At 37.6% G+C, this 17,858-nt stretch overlaps 1 protein-coding gene across 2 annotated transcripts in view; it reads right to left on the reverse strand.

The window, feature by feature from the left end:
- The window catches only part of angpt4 (angiopoietin 4), a 34,543-nt gene that overhangs the window by 9,269 nt on the left and 7,416 nt on the right, over positions 1–17,858 (reverse strand). For both annotated transcript variants that reach the window (XM_027004968.2, XM_027004969.2), the window contains exons 2-3: positions 9,369–9,524; positions 8,963–9,084 (exon numbers count right to left, since the gene is read on the reverse strand). In XM_027004968.2, coding sequence (XP_026860769.2) covers positions 8,963–9,084; positions 9,369–9,524 — 278 coding nt within the window. The remainder of the gene's footprint in view (positions 1–8,962; positions 9,085–9,368; positions 9,525–17,858) is intronic.

Genomic DNA, 17,858 nt, shown 5'->3' on the forward strand with positions numbered 1-17,858 from the left:
TTTATTTATTTTTTTAAAGATGAAATAGGGGTAGAAAGTTCCAAAGTTTGGGGGCCAATCCAGCAGTCTCATTTGAATTGAGTCCCAAATGGCTTCTAAACTGAAATAATTTCCCCCAAGAATGCAATGTAGTTTTAAATCGATGTATCTATTAGAAAACGCACAAAGCACAGAGGTCTTTTCAATAAAAAGGAATTTGGGGATGGAAAGGGACCCTATTCCCAATTGCTTATACAGCTAATCTAAGCTTCTCTTGCTCAATGGCAGTCTTCATGGTCAATAAAGGAACTGTTTATCAACCAGCATGATTTTATCAAAAATCCACATACAATACTTCACAATGACAAAGAAAAATTTGGTTTATAGAATGCATTTTAAATTAAAAATAAAAGATTGAAATATAGCATTTAAATAAGTATTCAAACATTTTGTTATGACCCTAGGATACCCTACATCTGTCAGTGGTCCTTAAAATGATTCTACAACTTCTTTGGAGTCTACCTTTACCTAATTGCATTTATTGGATATAATTACAAAAGGCAGACAGCTTTCCATATAGGTTCTAACAGTGGATCATGTATGTAAATCAAGCCATGAGGTTGAGAGAATTGTCTGTATACCTACAAGACAGGATTGTGTCAAGGCACATATTTTGGAAAGAATGCAAGAAAATGTCTGCAGCATTGAAAATGGCCAAAATGTGGAACCACCAACAGTCTTTGTAGATATAGTGATGGAGCCAAACTGAGTAACTGGGGACGAAAGGCCTTGGTCAGACAGGTAAGCAAGAACCCAATGGCATTCCACTAATTGGGCTTTTAGATCAGTACTGGCTAGATAAAAGCAATTCCTAACTAAAAAGCAAATTAACCTACTTTGAGTTTGCCAAAAGATCAACTCTCAGACAATTAGAAGCAAGATCCTCAGGTTTGATGAAATTAATATTCAACTATTTGGCCACAGATCCCAGCAGCATTGAAACAAACAGGCAGTGATCATCACCTCATTTATACAAACCCTACAGTCAAACAGTGTGGAGGCAGCATCATGTCTTAAAGATGTTTTTCAGTGGCATGGACTGGAAGATTAGTGAGGACAGAGGGAAAGATGGATGCAGAAAAATATAGAGCAATTGTGGGTGATGACCTTTTTCAGATTATCTAAATCTCAGGATTAGACAAAGGTTAACATAAGACAATAACATGAAACATACTGCCACTACTACTTCTAAAGTGTGGCTTTGGAAAAAGTATGAAAATTCTTAAGTGGCCTGGCCAAAGTATAAACCTGAACCCAATAAAGCATCTCTGGAGAAACCTGAAAATGACTGTGCATTTAGACTTTCTGTCCAACCTGACTTTATTTAAATGATTCTGCCAACAAAAATTGTAGTTACAATAGACAGGTGTGCCAAGCTTGTAGAATCATTCCCAAGAAGACATAAAGCTGTAATTGATGCCAAAGATACTTGAAGCAAATACTAAATGAAGAATAGTTGCAAACATATTTGTTCTCTATTTTTAATATATTTACAAAACATGACAAAGCATTCCAGTACATTGTCATTGTGGTGTACTGTATAGATTGTCAATAAAGAATAGTTAAATCCATTTTAAAAGTCTGAATGAAAAAGGGATTGGGAGTAAAGGTAAGATGGCCAGGTGGAGAAGACATGATGGTTGGAAGGAGTGTTAATGATGATCTGAAAGCTATTAGTGACCGGTTTGAAGGTACCTTAGGAAAGGTTATTTATGAATATAGGATGGCAAGATTTGGTATTTTGCAGGGAAAGGAAAAGAGGCAAGGCATAATGAATTCAAGATGGAAAGTAGAAATAGTTAGAAAGTAGAAAACTCACTTAGGAGTTAAGGTCACTTAGAAAGCAGTGGAGGCAAGTAGAGGAGGAAAGAGAGGGGTATCAATACACTGCAAAAGGAGCTGAATGATAGGTTGGTGGTATAAAGCAGAGCAGAGATCTTGAGGAAAAGTAGAAACAAGAAGGAGACTTATAGGGTACCTTTTAGGGATGCATTTAGGTTTGTGAAGACATTTCTTAGTAAGGAGAAATCTAGGAGGCTAAAAGTTGAAAAGAAGAACTCAAAAGTTCCCAAAAGAGAACTCAAAAAGGCATTTCAATAGAGTGTATTCTGATAAGTAAAGGACAAAGAAGCTGGGGCAGCATAAATTCTACCAGTGGGTGATACAGAGCAGCAAATGGATGCCAGCCCACCAAAGTGGAGTGAGGTATAAAAGTGTAAAGGCAGGTTCTGCTCTGAGCTTAATGGAGTCCTGTACTGCATGTATAAAGGTGCCCCTGATATCTTGAAGTTCTTATGAAAGATGATGGTCATAGTGTAAAAGAAAGGGATTAATCCAAAAGAGTCAAGAAGAGACAGGATTGTATTTTATACCAAAAGAGAAGGATGCTGGGGGTATTGAACAGTTTTGGCCTATGAGTCTTAATGTAGAGGGTAAGATTTCCTTTATGGTGATCACACAAAGACTGCAAAGGTTACATATTTAAAAGTGATTTAGTTAATGGATACATCAGTGCAAAAGGCAGGAGTTTCAGAATTTCCAGGTTGTTTGGCTTATAGCAGCATGATTTGGCATCAAATCCAGAGAGAAAAGAAAGAGGATAGGGACCTACACATGCATTTGGCTCGGTACTGCAAAATCTCTTATGGAAGGCATTTGGATTCGTCCAGGTACCAGATAGGATTACTAGACAGGTTAATTAAGGCAGGTTATTAAGTTTTGTTTTAATACAGGAGAGTATGTTACAGCAACTGGAAATCGGTATAAAGGCCAGCTGTACTATTTCAATGTTAGCATTCACAATAGCGATGGAGGTGATAATTAGAGCTTCTGAGAGGGAGAGTCTGTAGCACAGTACCCAGCTCCCTCCATTCAGGGCCTACATGGATGACAATGCTGACAATGCTGACAGCTACTGTGCCATGTACTCAGTAGTTGCTAAAGAAGATGAATGATAATCTTAAGTGAGGTAGGATGAAGGTTAAGCTTAATAAGTCTAGAAGATTGTGAAAGAAAAACTTGTGCAGGAACATTTTTTTTTATGGAAGGAGAACAGATACCTTCTGTAGTGGAGAAACCAGTAAAGAGTTTGGCTAGATGGTGTAGTGCAACATTAAATGATAAAGAACAAGTTGAGGAGCTGAAGAAGGAAATGGTGAAGGCTATTAATAATATTGATAGGTCATTTTTACCAGATAAATTGAAAATGTGGTGCCTCCAGTTTGGTTTGCTGCCTCATATTAGATGGCCACAGACAGTTGCGCTCACCAGCATAGAGAGGCTGGAGAGGATTATGAATAAGGTTTAAGATAAGGGTGCCATTGGTCTAAGTAGTGTGGCATGGTACAGAGAGATGTGATAGAGCTACTTCCGACAAGTTTATTTGGGGAATATTAATATGCTAAGGGAACTCATTATCTTATTTTTTAGGGTCTAAGGATGCTGTGATAAAAACGGCTGTGCCAGTCACAAAAACAGGAAGAACGTGGAATCTATGAGTGGTATTGCAGTTACCTACGAGTGCTTTGGAGCATGAGGATGTGTTAGGGCCATTGCAAAGCAGAAGAGATGATTTGTGGAATGTGTTTAATAAGACCATGTTGCCAGAGAGAAGGTGAATGATTACTGCTTTTATTCATTAACATGAAGAGGAGACACCATGCACATCAGTGGCTTCAAATGGGAAAAAGGGGAAAGATTTCATTATTCAAATTTAGTGGAGAATCACTTGGCAAGGGCAATGGATGTGAGTTGTGTAAAATGTACTTCCAACTTACAATGTTCTTCCAACTCCACAAAACCTTGGACAATGGGTAGTTGAAGATCCTAGCCTGTGATTTTTGTGTAGTGGTTGATAAGCAGATTTTATTAGTATAAAAGTTTGTTGCAGGAAAGTTATACATGGAGACAACCAGGCAGTTAGCTCAATAGCCTGTTTATTTGAAAATAAGCACATAGAAGTTAACTCTTTCCCCAAGTATTGACAGCAATTAGGTTTGTGAACAAGGGGCAGTGTTCTGGGGAGTAATCTCAGGCTATAAATATTGGTAGATGGACTGATGAGGTTGGAAATTAGTAGCAGATGTTGGTAAAAAAAAAAAAAGAAAAAAGAAAGAAACAACAACAAAAAATCCTATAGGGCCCTTAGTGTGTTGCATTAACTATGCCAAGGCAGGGTGTGGTGTTGTACTTTGAAAATAAGTGGACAGTTTATTTTATAGAGTTAACAACTCCATTTGAGGATGCATTTGATAAAGCAATCAAAAGGAAGTGGCTGAGATGGTCACCACCTGGATTTAACTAAGCAAATAGGTAAGAGCCTCCCATTGGATAATTACTGCATGGATGATTATGTTTCAGCTGGCAACAAGTTATTTAACCTTAACTGATGCAGTGAGTAGCTTCTCATTTGTTAAACAACCATGTCGAAAGACACATCTTGTGGTCATAGAAAAGATGTTAATCTGTTTTAGAAGGGTCAAATTATTGGCATGCATCAAGCAGAGAAAACATCTAAAAAGATTACTGAAACTACTAAAATCAGGTTAAGAACTGCCCAACGCATTATTAAAAAGCGTAAGGACAGTGGGGAAACATCATCTCCGAGTAAGGAATGTGGTCGGAAAAAAAATCTTGAATGATCGTGATCGGCGATCACTTAAACGTGTGGTGAAATCAAATTGTAGAAAAACAACAGTAGAACTCAGGGATATGTTTAATAGTGAAAGTAAGAGCATTTCCACATGCACAATGTGAAGGGACTCAAGGGATTGGGACTAAACAGCTGTGTAGCCTTAAGAAAACCACTTGTCAGTGAGGCTAACCTGCATAAACAGCTTCAATTTGCTAGGGAGCATAAAGATTGGACTCTGGAGCAATGGAAGAAGGTCATGTGGTCTGATGAGTCCAGATTTACCTTGTTCCAGAGTCATAGGCACATCAGGGTAAGAAGAGAGGCGGCTGAAGTGATGTTCCCATCATGTCTAGTGCCTACCGTACAAGCCTTTGGGGGCAGTGCTATCTCAACTGGCCATATATATATATATCTCAACTATCTCAACTGGCCATATATATATATATATATATATATATATATATATATATATATATATATATATGGCCAGTTGAGATAGGAGCTAGGGGATTTGTACTTAAGGCTGCTACATCCATGTTTGCAGAAGGTAAGGGTAGTGATGAAGTAATTTTGTAGGTGAACCTTCTGTAGGTGTTGTGGGTTTAATTCAGTGAAACACTGACAAAGGGAGATGCCTACCTGTTGATCCTTGTGTGTAGAGCTTGTGAGGATGTGGTTTCTGTTATGAAGTGAGTGGGCTGGGCTATGTGTGAAACTCGAATTGTTTGGCACAGGATATTGGACAACCTTTCCTGTGTATAATTACATCTGAAACATACCAATAATGTGTAAAACATGACACAGTCTGAAAATGTTCTGCATGCATTGTATGTTAGTATGGTCCCTTTTAGAGATATTCCATTTTATTAAATATTGTCTGCCTTTTTTAGTTTCCATTTACATTTAGGCAATATGGAACATTTAGTCATTTAGCCAAACATGTGCAAACAGTAGACAACACAACAAGCCACGATAAATGAAAACATAATAAAGCAACTGTGTTCTCCATTGCCTCCACATTTTAAGTAAGTCATGCAGGTTTTTACTATTGTTGACTGTTGTTCAAAAACTCAAAACTGGAATAACCTCTGTACTGTGACATGCAGGAAGTGTGTGTGTGTGTGTGTATGTGTGCATGTGGAAAAAAAAAAAGTCAAAAACAGATCCATGAAAAAGCAAGTCATCTAGTCTTTCCTATAGCCAGCTCTGATGGCACAGCAGGAGAGAAACAGTAAAACAATAAACACTTCAAAGAAAACAAAAACAAAAACCAGTGGATCAAAGTGTACAATGGGGTATGCTTTCACACATCATTACAATAATAAAAGGACAGCAATCTTATGATGAGTCAGCGGAATGTTAAAATAACTACGATAAAATATCAGTGTCAGTTATGCGCAATACTATTGTGTCACCGTATAAGATGGAATCAGTCCTTTAGAAACATTGATATACCCTTTTTTTTTTTTTTGCTTTAGCTGAACTCCATGCTCTCTGTACCCTCTCTGTAATATTTCAGCCTTGTTTTCACTCTTTGCGACACTCTGCTGTCATCCCACCCTATAAATAAATACCCAACAGCAATGATTTTCAACCCGTGGGCCACAGACCCAGGAAAGGTTGTCAAGGAGAGGTTTACTTTCCAAACAAAAAATATTATCATGAAACTGGAAATGGCTGGAATACATTATGGATTTCATCAGAGTTCTTATCCTTGATGTTTACACTCAATGTAAGTGAAATCTGATGACTTTTTCTTGTTTAGTTGTACCTTGTAATTTCAGGAAAAAAAAAAAGAAAAAAAAAAGGAAAATACAAACCTCCGCTAATGCATTCAATAAAGATATATTAATGAGAATTAAACAGCAGAAAATACAGAAACTTTTTGTTGTGTATGGATTTAGAATAATAATTTGTTTTGTCAGTTTAGATTATTCCAAAAAACAATTAACTTCTGTAGAGGACATTTTTCCTTGTTGTTACAAGACAATTGGTAAGTTTTAAATGTATAGTTATTATATATCTTATATATGAGGCCAGGATGATGTGATGGTAATGGTAATTACTCATATAATATTTGAGAACAGTGTAAAACAGCAAGAGGCTAGGATTCCAGGACCACTGTACAGCAAGTCATCAAAATGTTATAGGAATTAATGTCCACTGGGGATGCTAAAAAGAAGACTAAGAGTGGATTTCATCATTGCTTCCCTATCTGAGTGGGAAATGCAAACAACCACACATGCACACAGCAATGACTGTAACTCTGACATCATGGTGCAGGTCTTCTCCCTGGGACAGGTAACTGAGGTTCAGTTCCCTCCAGCAATAGCCAAACTAATGCTGCAAACTTTATGTTATAAATTCAATCAGTCAAATTGTATTTATATAGCCCTTTTTAGAGAAGGTCTTTGCCAAGGTCCAAGCCCTCAGTAAGTAAGTCAAAGGAAAAACTCTCTAAGAGTGTGAGGAAAAAACGAGTTGAACCAAGACTCAAAAGACAAAAAATCTGGTTGACACTGGACAGTGCAACAACAGTACAATTTATATTTTTCTTCTCCAAACACATTTTTTTTTTTTTTGGACAGAGAACCAAGAGCATACATTTCAAAATGATGGCCCCTATTTACACAACAGTGTAATAATTTGCACTTAACTATGGTAATATTGAATAATTATTACTGGGCCTTTGAGTTCAGCTCATTTGTTAATTGTAAAAACACAGGCTCTTGAAATAACGAAGAGGAATCAGAATGCACTCTTAGCTAGCTTTCATTAGTTGGATGTCATTTAGGCTAAAACCATGCAGGCTAAAATGTTCCCCCATTTATTCATTTAATTATAATTTATTTTATTATTATCATTATTATTTTTATTATTACATTTTTATTAATATTGTGATACACTCTTTGTGTTCAATGCAGCTTACAAACATGAGCTATTTTTGCAAGTGTGTCTGGATAATTGTCTGTCAAATGATTAAATGTAAAATGCACTTGCCCTGAGATAAGTGGTCACAATGACACAACTAACTAATTTTGTATAAATATGCAGTACTGTATATATTTGTATAGCAGTTTTCATAATTGCACTGAACTCTGTGCTTGTGATTGTGTGTGTGTGTGTGTGTGTGTGTGTGTGTGTGTGTGTGTGTGTGTGTGTGATAGGGAGAGAGAGAGAGAGTGAGAGAGAGAAAGCAAGAGACACACAGAGAGAGAAAAAAAGAGAATATAACACTACTGCAGGACAGAAGCTAAAAACAGCTGTGAACTGAGGTCAAATCAAGCCTGTCATGAATCCAACTAGGCATTAACCCTGATGTGACAGTCGTGATACCCCTCATAGTCCAAACACCCTTTTATGACCTGCATTTATGTACCTAAATGACACCGCATAGTGTTACTAATATATTTGTAATACATGATTCATTCCAAATTGTTTTATAACGTCAAGAATCCTTGCAAGGACGTCTAGTATATGCACTGTTGAGGTGATCACATCTCAGTTACATCTATTAGAAAGAAAAATGTTCCCTTGGTAATTTAAGGTTGACCCTGGTTAAGCCTGCATCAATTTTTGGAGCAATTATGACTTTGTATTTGCAGACATGAAACTAGCACTTTAAGCGCCCCAAAGCGCTTTTCTCTCTTAATTGTACAAACACGTACTCTAGAAATAATGATGAGAGATCCGAATGAACTCTTAGTTGGCACCAGTTTCTGACGCAGTAGCCTCAGTCTCTCCTGTATGCACTGCAATGTAACCAAAACAGTGCTCACAACAAACTTCAGCTGGTCTTCATAGATGAATTATATCAGATAATGTCTGTTTAATGTAGACATTTCTGGGAAAGCCTTATGCCCCTTGTGTGCAACAAAGACTTGCCTGGGGTCTACTCCATGAACTGTGTTTATTCTGTAGTTATTCAGCATTACAAACAATCAATTAAGTGCCTGATGAATTTCCATTGCAAAGGCTTTGCTTCTGCTTCCCCCACCAAATCTTGCAGGTCTGGGTGAGTATGGGAAACTTCTTTTTGGTCCATGATCTTCAAAACAGCTAAGTGTGCCTACACCTCACCTCCCCCCACCCCCCCCAGACATGCACACATACATGCAAGCTATTTTATATATAGGTCCATAATTTAACAATAAAATTAAACAGGGTCCACATGTTTTTAGATATTGAAAAATGACCTGTTCTGCCGCACAAGTTTTTCAGTGCTGCAGCATTTGCAAACATGCACACTCATACACACACAAACATAGCATTATTTTGACAATACCACACCTGTTCTTCTCTCGAAGCTTCGAAATCTCTGTTATCTGCAGCAGGAGCTCCTTCTCCAGTTTGTTAGTTGACAAGGAGTGCTCTAACAACTGAATCTCCAGTCTTGATGTCTGGTTCATTACCTTTGATAAGCATGACAAAATCCCAAGTGTTACATTACCAATTGAAGTGGTGCCAGTTTCTACTGCACTGCACAAGAGCAAAGTTTACATTTACATACTGCAAATCAAACAATAAGCATGTCTCAGGTTAATAGATGTAAATGTTTACCACTTAAAGGCTAGAGAGCAGTGAATATATTCAGTGAATAAAGGAATATATTCAGATAATAGACAGATTCAAAACCCAATACATTAGGGAAAAACTATTGATGTTAATCTTGGTTATTTATGCCAATCTTCTTTACCTTGGCCTCAACGACATTGAGCTTCTTGGTTTGCTCAGCAGTCTGGGTGAGCAGATTGGTGCCGATCTCCAGCATAGTGGCTGTCTGGTTGTGAACCACATTAGCTTGAGTATGCACCACTTTGGATTTCATGTTCTCCTGGATATAGGTCTCTAACTGTAGCCAAAAAGAGAGAAAACACTGATATTTAATTATAGTGTGCTAATAACACTTTCATCTAACAGGTGGTAGCTATCTGTCCCTCGGGGGACTGTTGAGAGGTGGTGAGCATTAAAAGCAGTAACACAGATAATAAAACTGCAAAATGAATTTACTAAGAGAATGTGATATGTCAAGTCTGGAGCTTCAAAAAACTGCAAAAACATCTGGCATTGCTGAATACTATTAAGTCATCCCTGATTACCAATTTCCTGAAGCTTACCAATGCATGCTCATTAACAGATGTTATGTGCTAAAAGAGTACCATTTAACTCCAGTCTTTGAGGGCTGCAAACGAACTGTGAACAATCTCTGCTCAGACAACCCGAACTAAAACTTCATTTAGTTTGGCAGAACCACTCTTAAAGCCTCCAGCGCTCCTTAGCCAAGCTGAGTAGGAACTGGTATGTTTATTATCAAACACGGTCTTGTTCCTCAGCCAAGTGGCCCAGAAAGCCCAAGAGAGATGGATCCAGTGCCAGCCAAAGGTGCACCGTGGTGACCCTCTTAGAGCTAATGTGCTCTAACTCCAAAACAAACATGTCCTGAGCCACTCAAAAGTGGGCCTAACGAAGGAAAATTTATCACAATCGCAATAAACAGGCTTAGCCTCTAGAGAAAGCTACGAAGCTTATCGTTATATCAGCTTAGTTTCAGGATGGGAACTTTTGAATTTGAAACAGTCCATCAACACCACACAGCAACCAGAAGTGAGAGGAATGGTGTACCTTCTCATAGATTCAGCCTTGGGAGTAAAAAGGGACATCTAAAGTAGTGACAAATACAACACATGGTTGGCTTGGAAAAATATATTTAGATAAACAGGGAAACCAAAAGGTTGGGATTTCTCATGTTGTCGTTAACTCCCACAAGACTTCGTGTGCCCTGACCAGTTAATTGACCCAAGCTTCCTGCCTTGGATTAAAATCACACAAGACAAGCCCAAAGAATGAGCTTGGGAACGCTGATTTGGATTCAGTGAAGGTTGCTAAACTAGCACTAACTTAAACCAGATGTCGTGCATAACTCTGATTATAGCACAATGTGCTGCCATTTTTGAAAGAAATACGCTATCAGTGACAGTAAAGCACTGATAATTTGCTTTGGATCTTTTTAGAGGAGCAGTATGGTGGGTAGAATTTTCTGTTTAAATGCATTTTGAAAGATAATGGAATAATTTGCAGATACAAAGCAATATTGGTCAGCATGGCTCCTGTTGCTATTTCTAATGCAGTTTTTCAATAGTTCAAGATGCCTGGTTGGATTGCTTAAATTAAGTAAAAAATATGTGAAAAAAATGTTACACGCATGCTTAGAACATAAGTTTGTTGTGATATAATCAATTTAGTATGACAACAAGCACCAAATGCTACATCAACTTACTTTAGGTAAGAATGTGGTCAAAATTATGAGAGTCATTGTAAAATTACAAAGATCTAGCCTAACTACTGTATGAACTTTTCTACAAGGTTCGACTTGACCACTTTTAAGTAGCACCCTATCAATCACTGCTTGATTGGCAGAATCAAGAGGCTGCTCAGGATTTGTGGGTAATAAAGTTCTCTTTTGACTTCTGGGCACTTTTTATTTCATCCCTGTTCAGTTGTCTCACATTCTCTTCATAATTGGGTACAAAGATACTGTTTGTACAAAACACAATGAACTTTAAAAAAAAGCAATTCACAAGGAAATACAGCCACTTATTACAAGTGTATAATCATAGCCTAGATAAATTAATAAAATTATTTATAATTTAAGACTTAACAAAGGGGGCTCTCATGAAATTAGCTCACCTGACCCATTTAGGAAAAGTCATTTCATCTTTCTGTTAATCATTCTCTTTAAGATCAATCAGGCCTAAACTAAATACCTCTCCACAGAATATACAAGTGACGATCGTGGGGATAAATTGATCAAACCCCTACACCAAACAACTGGTACTAGCTATGAAAGCATCCAGACCCAAGGCAGAGACAGAGGGGAGGGGAATGAGGGGCAGAGACTCAGTTCCCTGCTGGTTCTCTGGCTCTCCATTTACATACCCTCCAGTATCGGCTTTATCTCTGTGGCTCGCAGCCGGCCCCAGTCTCCCCTGCCTCGCTTCCACAGCACACCGTCCTCGGCTCTCCAGTCAGTCAAACAATAACTTCCTTCTCTTCCCTCTTTGACTCAGATCCAGCACAACAATTTGTAGTTTTAATCCTTGCCTCTTTTGCAGCCTCTAAAAGGCTTTTTCATTAAGAAATGAAAGGGGACTTCTGTTTTTTTAAATTTTTTATTTTGATTTAATACTAACAAGCTGTAAAACATTCTCATTTATACATTTCTGACAAAGTTTAGTGGCAGACAGGTAATGACTAATGTTAAGTTGGAACCTATTTTACTCAGAGACCTGCAGCCTGATTTGGTCGAGGGTCTGTTCTGTGGTTTTTGCATCGATTTCACATCCCGAATTTTATTTTATTTTATATGTCACTTGAATGAAGACAGCTGTGCAGAGATCATGACTGTACCTTCTGTGCATGTTGACTATAAATAAAACATTTGTATGGTTTTTTGTTTAATGACATATAGCAAATAAAACCAGTCCAGTAAAACATTTTTACAGCCACTATTAAAACAGTAGTAAAACATACACTGGGTTTCTTAATATGTACCCTTCTGAAAAAATACAATTTGGGAAATACTATAGAAAAATACAGATTTTATCTATAGGTTATGTACAAATTTTTAGTTTGAGTTCTCCTTCCTGTCAAGGATTCCCTGGACATCCATCCATTGACCAATATTAGTAAAAGTCACAGATTATTTCTACATCTTTATAAACTATATTTTCCACAGGTTTTTCTAATGGCAGATGTTTTATGAAATGTTAAAGACACATTCCTGCCAGAAATGGGGGACTTGGCTTCAGGTTAATGTGCTGTTTTAGAAGCTCAGGAAGTTCAAGAATAACTGGAGTCTCAGTCAGAGGCTGAGAAAAACATTCCTTTGACTTCAAACCCCATCTGTACAGATATGTGTAGTCCTCAGTTATGGACAGTTCACTACCTCAAATAATCAGAGTGGAATGGGTTTGTAGTTTTTACGTCATGTCACCTAACAGCTGTGTTTACACTTCATGGCTATTTTATTACTGAAAAGACATGTTTAACTAACTAGTTCATTTTACAAAAACAATTATGTGGTAACAATCATGATTTCAGTTATAAATAATGCGAGTCTTTCACTTTGTTTTTGGGCCAATAGAATATTTCATGTTTTCAGTATCACGCTAGGGAAGCTGCAATTTTTTAAAAGAGTAGGTGTTGAAAATGTTCCCTAGAAGTGGTACCAATATAACCACGTGTATAGGTCTCATTCACTTTTATCTTCTGGCTTTTCACTTCAAGAGCCACTATTCCAAAACTCCCACTGTTCCATAAACCAAATCTATAAGATTTCAGTTTGACAGTGTGTCAGAGAATTTCAAGCAAATTCTTTCAAACATAGTGACAAAAAAATGGATTCTTGCAGGATTATTGATTTTGTGGCTGGGTTCTAGATCCAACTATTGTTTCATGATAAAGTTGGAGAAGTGGAGAGTTATCTGAAAGCATGTGCAATAAATTGAGAGAATATATTCTTTCCATGGCAAACCAAACATATCCTCTTGCTCTTGTTCTGTATTCTGTAATCATACCATTGGCTGAGACATGTACCCTGATTATGATAAAAAATATAACTTGAACTAAACATGTACATGTAAGACAACACTGCCAAACCTAACAAACAGTGTCAGCTACATTATCCTGCAAACATTCTTTTGGTCTCAGCAAAAAACTTGGCAAAGTTATAAATATGCAAATTAATGGTTAATTTTTCAGCAAATTTGTCCAGTGACATGGACAGTGTATATCTACATAAAGATGTGTGAATTTTGTAAATCACGATTCATGCAGGTCCTAGGTAAGATACAACTCTGGAATAGGTACACAGATATCACTATTGACAAGTGAATAGTTCCTTACAGAACCTTGGCAAAAGGGTATTATTTTCATAAATATAGTAAAAAACTGAACCACTGTCATGTCATGTGCAGACAGGGCTGTTGACATGGACGGTCATCTGGGTACATTGTCCAGTGAAAGGAGGGACATGGGCAAAGAATTGTCAACCTCCAAAGAAAGAATAGGGAATTATGCTGATTTCTCATATATATATATATATATATATATATATATATATATATATATATATATATATATATATATATATATATATATATATATATATATATAAATTTTCTTTTTCCTTTGATGTTGCAATAATAGTAATAATAGAAGGAAACTCAGAAAATAACTGGCAATTTCACATTTGCTCAACATCTGCTTGTCTTCTTAACTATTATTTAGTTGACATCACTTAGCAAGCTGACAAAGGTAGCTAGAAAACTTAAACTTTAACATTACTACTGCTAGCTGTAGCAATCACATAGCTTGTGGCCATAGTCAATAAAATAAATTAACTACTAACTAACTTGCTAATTTAAGTCTTTTGGTCTCTAACAATGTCACGGAATGCTCCGCCCCTACGAGTCACGTGGTACGGCCTGCCACATGCAGGGGGTTTTATAACCATGCCGCCCGGGATTGCACACGCTTGAACAGGGTTTAATTAATGTTACGTGTTAGTTTGTCTATTTAAACCCCTGTCTGTGTGTGCACCCTTGTTGGTCGTTATAGCTATGTAGCATAAGTAGCTATGTCGCTACTTATGTGTTAAAGTCGATTTATGTCAACATCGCTGTAGACATAACGTTAGTCTATGTACTCACCATTAATGTGTATGTGTTCTTCGTTCAATGTTAATGTGTAATCATATTCACCATAGATGTCTTATGTTAGTACCACCTATGCTGTCTGCAGTTAACGTTAATAAACTTCATTCACCGTGGAGAAAGTCTGCGTCGTGCCCTGCGGCACTCGGGCCAGCAGTGTTACAAAGAATGCAAGGATTACCAGCTCTGTAGCTAAGTAGTGGCTTCGAAACGCCATTTTATGGTAACAGTTTTTTCACATTGTTAGAATAAATGCGTTCTTACAGAACAAGAATATACTCTGTTGGTGGAAAAGAAAATGTAATTAAGCTGGCAGTGTTTTGATGAAGGGTGAAAAAGAACATTCTGTCATTAAGGGACTTTTCAAAATGTTTTGTAATTTGACCTGTAATATGATTTGGCATACTGATTATGAGTGCAATTGCGTGGGATGACGTGCAGTTGTGTGCATTTGCTTTGTGGCCATGGAATCAGATTGGCTGATTGGAAGTGACAGCCCTGGGTACGGGAAAGCTCAATGGCAAGGCATGCTTTTTACTACATTACTACTTCCTCCCGATCGGACTCTGAACATATTACATTTGAGCTAAGAAGTTAGTGTGTGTTGGTGGGGGGTGGGGGGGAATGGGTGGTGATTCCTGCAATCCTGCCAGCAAACATCATCCCCTGCTCAAATCAAGACCGGATGGGCAAAGTCAAGAATCAGGAACTGTCGTCAAGACTGCTCACTCCCCTCCTTTTACAGGGTAGTGGACTCATCTGTTTCCTCCACTTTCATTTTTGCCAACTGTCTGTTAAAATGCCTATACAAAAGTTCTTCCATACTTTTTGTTGCATTTAAGCATTGCTTTTATTGTGATTGGATTTAGAGCAGTATTCCCACACATTATTTACAGATTTATAAATAAATAAAATGACATTGAAAATTCTTCTCAGTTCTTAGTGTTGCCAACCCTGATGTTTTCTGCTAATATATTATGTGCTGTTAATGCCTCATATCAACTATAGTAATGTACTTACTCACTTGCCTGTTTGAGAGATATGGATTGCAGGAGTACACACACACATTGTGGTAGGCACTGTTTCGGTACTGGTTCCCACCTGATAAAAGGGTCTTCAGAAGGAGTCTTGGGGGAGTTTGTGTTTGTATGGATGTGTGTATGCTTGAGTGTGTCTGTAACACCACACTACACTAATACAGTTTACAGAAAGTCCACACCCATGCAAGATTGTATATATTCACATGTACACAAACATACACCATCTCTCATACACCCACAAACATACACTCACACACTTTCTCAGAGTATACAAAATTCCAGTAAGTACCCCCACCCTTGTACTAAATGCACTGAAAATAACTTCCCATTCTTCTGAGAACATCGTATGACTACAAATAGCAACCCTGCTATTTGAAACCTTTGGAGACTTTTAAAGAAATTGGGCCATACTCTTTTCAACTGACAGCACAGCTTTACCTCAGACACAAACATGGTTACATGCACATGCATGGCTACATGTGATTAGTCTTGTTATCTGTTTTCATTTGATATGGTATAGAGAGCCAAAGGAGCCTGAAAAAGTGTCTTCACTTTGAAGCCATATAGAGATGCTTTGGAGAGTCTCTATGTTTCATTCACTCTTTTTTTCTGGACTGGAAAAAAGAAAGGGTCTTCCCTCAGGAAGCACCAGTAGAAACATTTCCCCTTTTTAGAATTTATTAATGGGCCGAAGAGCAGCTTAGGCGAAAGGCCACATTTGTGAACCCCCTCAGAGTTTGAGTATCTTTAAAGAAATTAGCACAAGGATGTATGCATGTACATAAAAACTACATACAACTACATGCTGCAAGAAATACTACATGGTTGTCTACTAAGATGTCAACTATTTGAAGGCTGAACTGGTAATATAATCTACCACTGAGCATTGTGGTTGGGGAAGTTATCCGTCAAACCCGGTGAGAGCTTCCTGTAAACTATACATTTTATACTATTATTATATAATTACATAATTGTATATGTCCTTATGGTTTTACATCTACGCTAACATATTACTGGGGCTGGTAAATTGTGTATAATGCTGACTACAAAGTTTTAGAGATTAAAATAGCAATATTTTATGAATGGGGGAAAAGAATATGTTATAAAAGTGGAAAGTAAGCATTATCTTGAAAAGTTATATGGATCACAGAAAATGTACCTCCTGAGTGGTTTTAGTTTCAGTGCATAGGACTTCCCTACTTAGGTGTTAAACATGGGTCAAACATATGAATCTCATGATCTCTGTATGAAACTTGAGAATGAGTGACATACATGTTAATAGTCTGTGATAGCTCCCAGTTGTCCATGTGTATCCTATAGAGGACTGGGTTACCTCTGAAGGTATTATAGCTGTCTCTTAAAAATGTGTCTTTATGTGTTTTGGGAGGTCCTTAATCTAAACTGAGTCTTCATTGCAAATCTTGCTAGTCATTACATAGCACTGTAATTTATCAAATACGACAACGAGTCTGCCTATCATGGTTATATACAGTATTTTGGTGTGCTTTGGGGAAGTCCATACCTGATTGTTGCACCAGATGGAACCAGTATGTGACAGCTGCACTAACTTCAAGTCAGCAGGACTGAGCTAAGACCTCTTACTTCTGCAATTGATCATTGTCAGATTATATGCATCATCTTGGTTGTAAGGATACAGACACACAAACAAGCAAACACCCCACATATCAACAGAGCCCAATCAAGAGAGCATTGCAAAATGTTTTTGTTTGCACAGAGGAGCTAAGTCACTTGCAAGGCATATCTGCCATATATTCTCCTCTGTATTCTAATGCTGCAGAAGTGCAGGGTTAAGACTATATTTGATTGAGCCAGATTCCAGCATTAATTATAATTATCAAATGTGCTGCTCCTCTGAAAGTCTACTGTGTTTATTTTGCAATTCAGATCTCGCTGCAACCAATCAGGGCTTCACTGCTGACCCTGCAGAGGAGGGGAGAATACAGCTGCACTGCACGAGTCAAGATTCCTCTCCCTCCCCGTCTGGGCTAATATAAACAAACAAGCTCAGGGGTAATGCTCATGCCGGGGACTATTGACCAAGAGGGTTCAGACATAAGACAGGAAGCAGTGGACACAAGAGCTAAGAGAGCTGAGTAATGGATGAAGCTCCTGCTTTGTGCTCTTACTGCTTCTTTTTACAAAAAACATCACACTCTGTGCAGACAGTTGTGAGATTTGCCAATGTAAACGAATTTTACATAGTTATTTATTACAAATGCATGACATGTATGATAGTATATTGTTTGATGTTAAGTAGACTGAATTGGTAACTAACATAAACTATGCAGGTGATTCCACTGGTAAGGGAATAATTGCTTGGATAATGTAATGTAATGAGCCCAGTGGATTTCTTTAACGTAAAAAACTGCAAGGGCCATGATCACTCATTACGTAGGTAATAACTTGTTAAAG

This window comes from Electrophorus electricus, chromosome 3, assembly GCF_013358815.1.
Source record: "Electrophorus electricus isolate fEleEle1 chromosome 3, fEleEle1.pri, whole genome shotgun sequence".
Lineage (NCBI taxonomy): Eukaryota > Metazoa > Chordata > Actinopteri > Gymnotiformes > Gymnotidae > Electrophorus > Electrophorus electricus.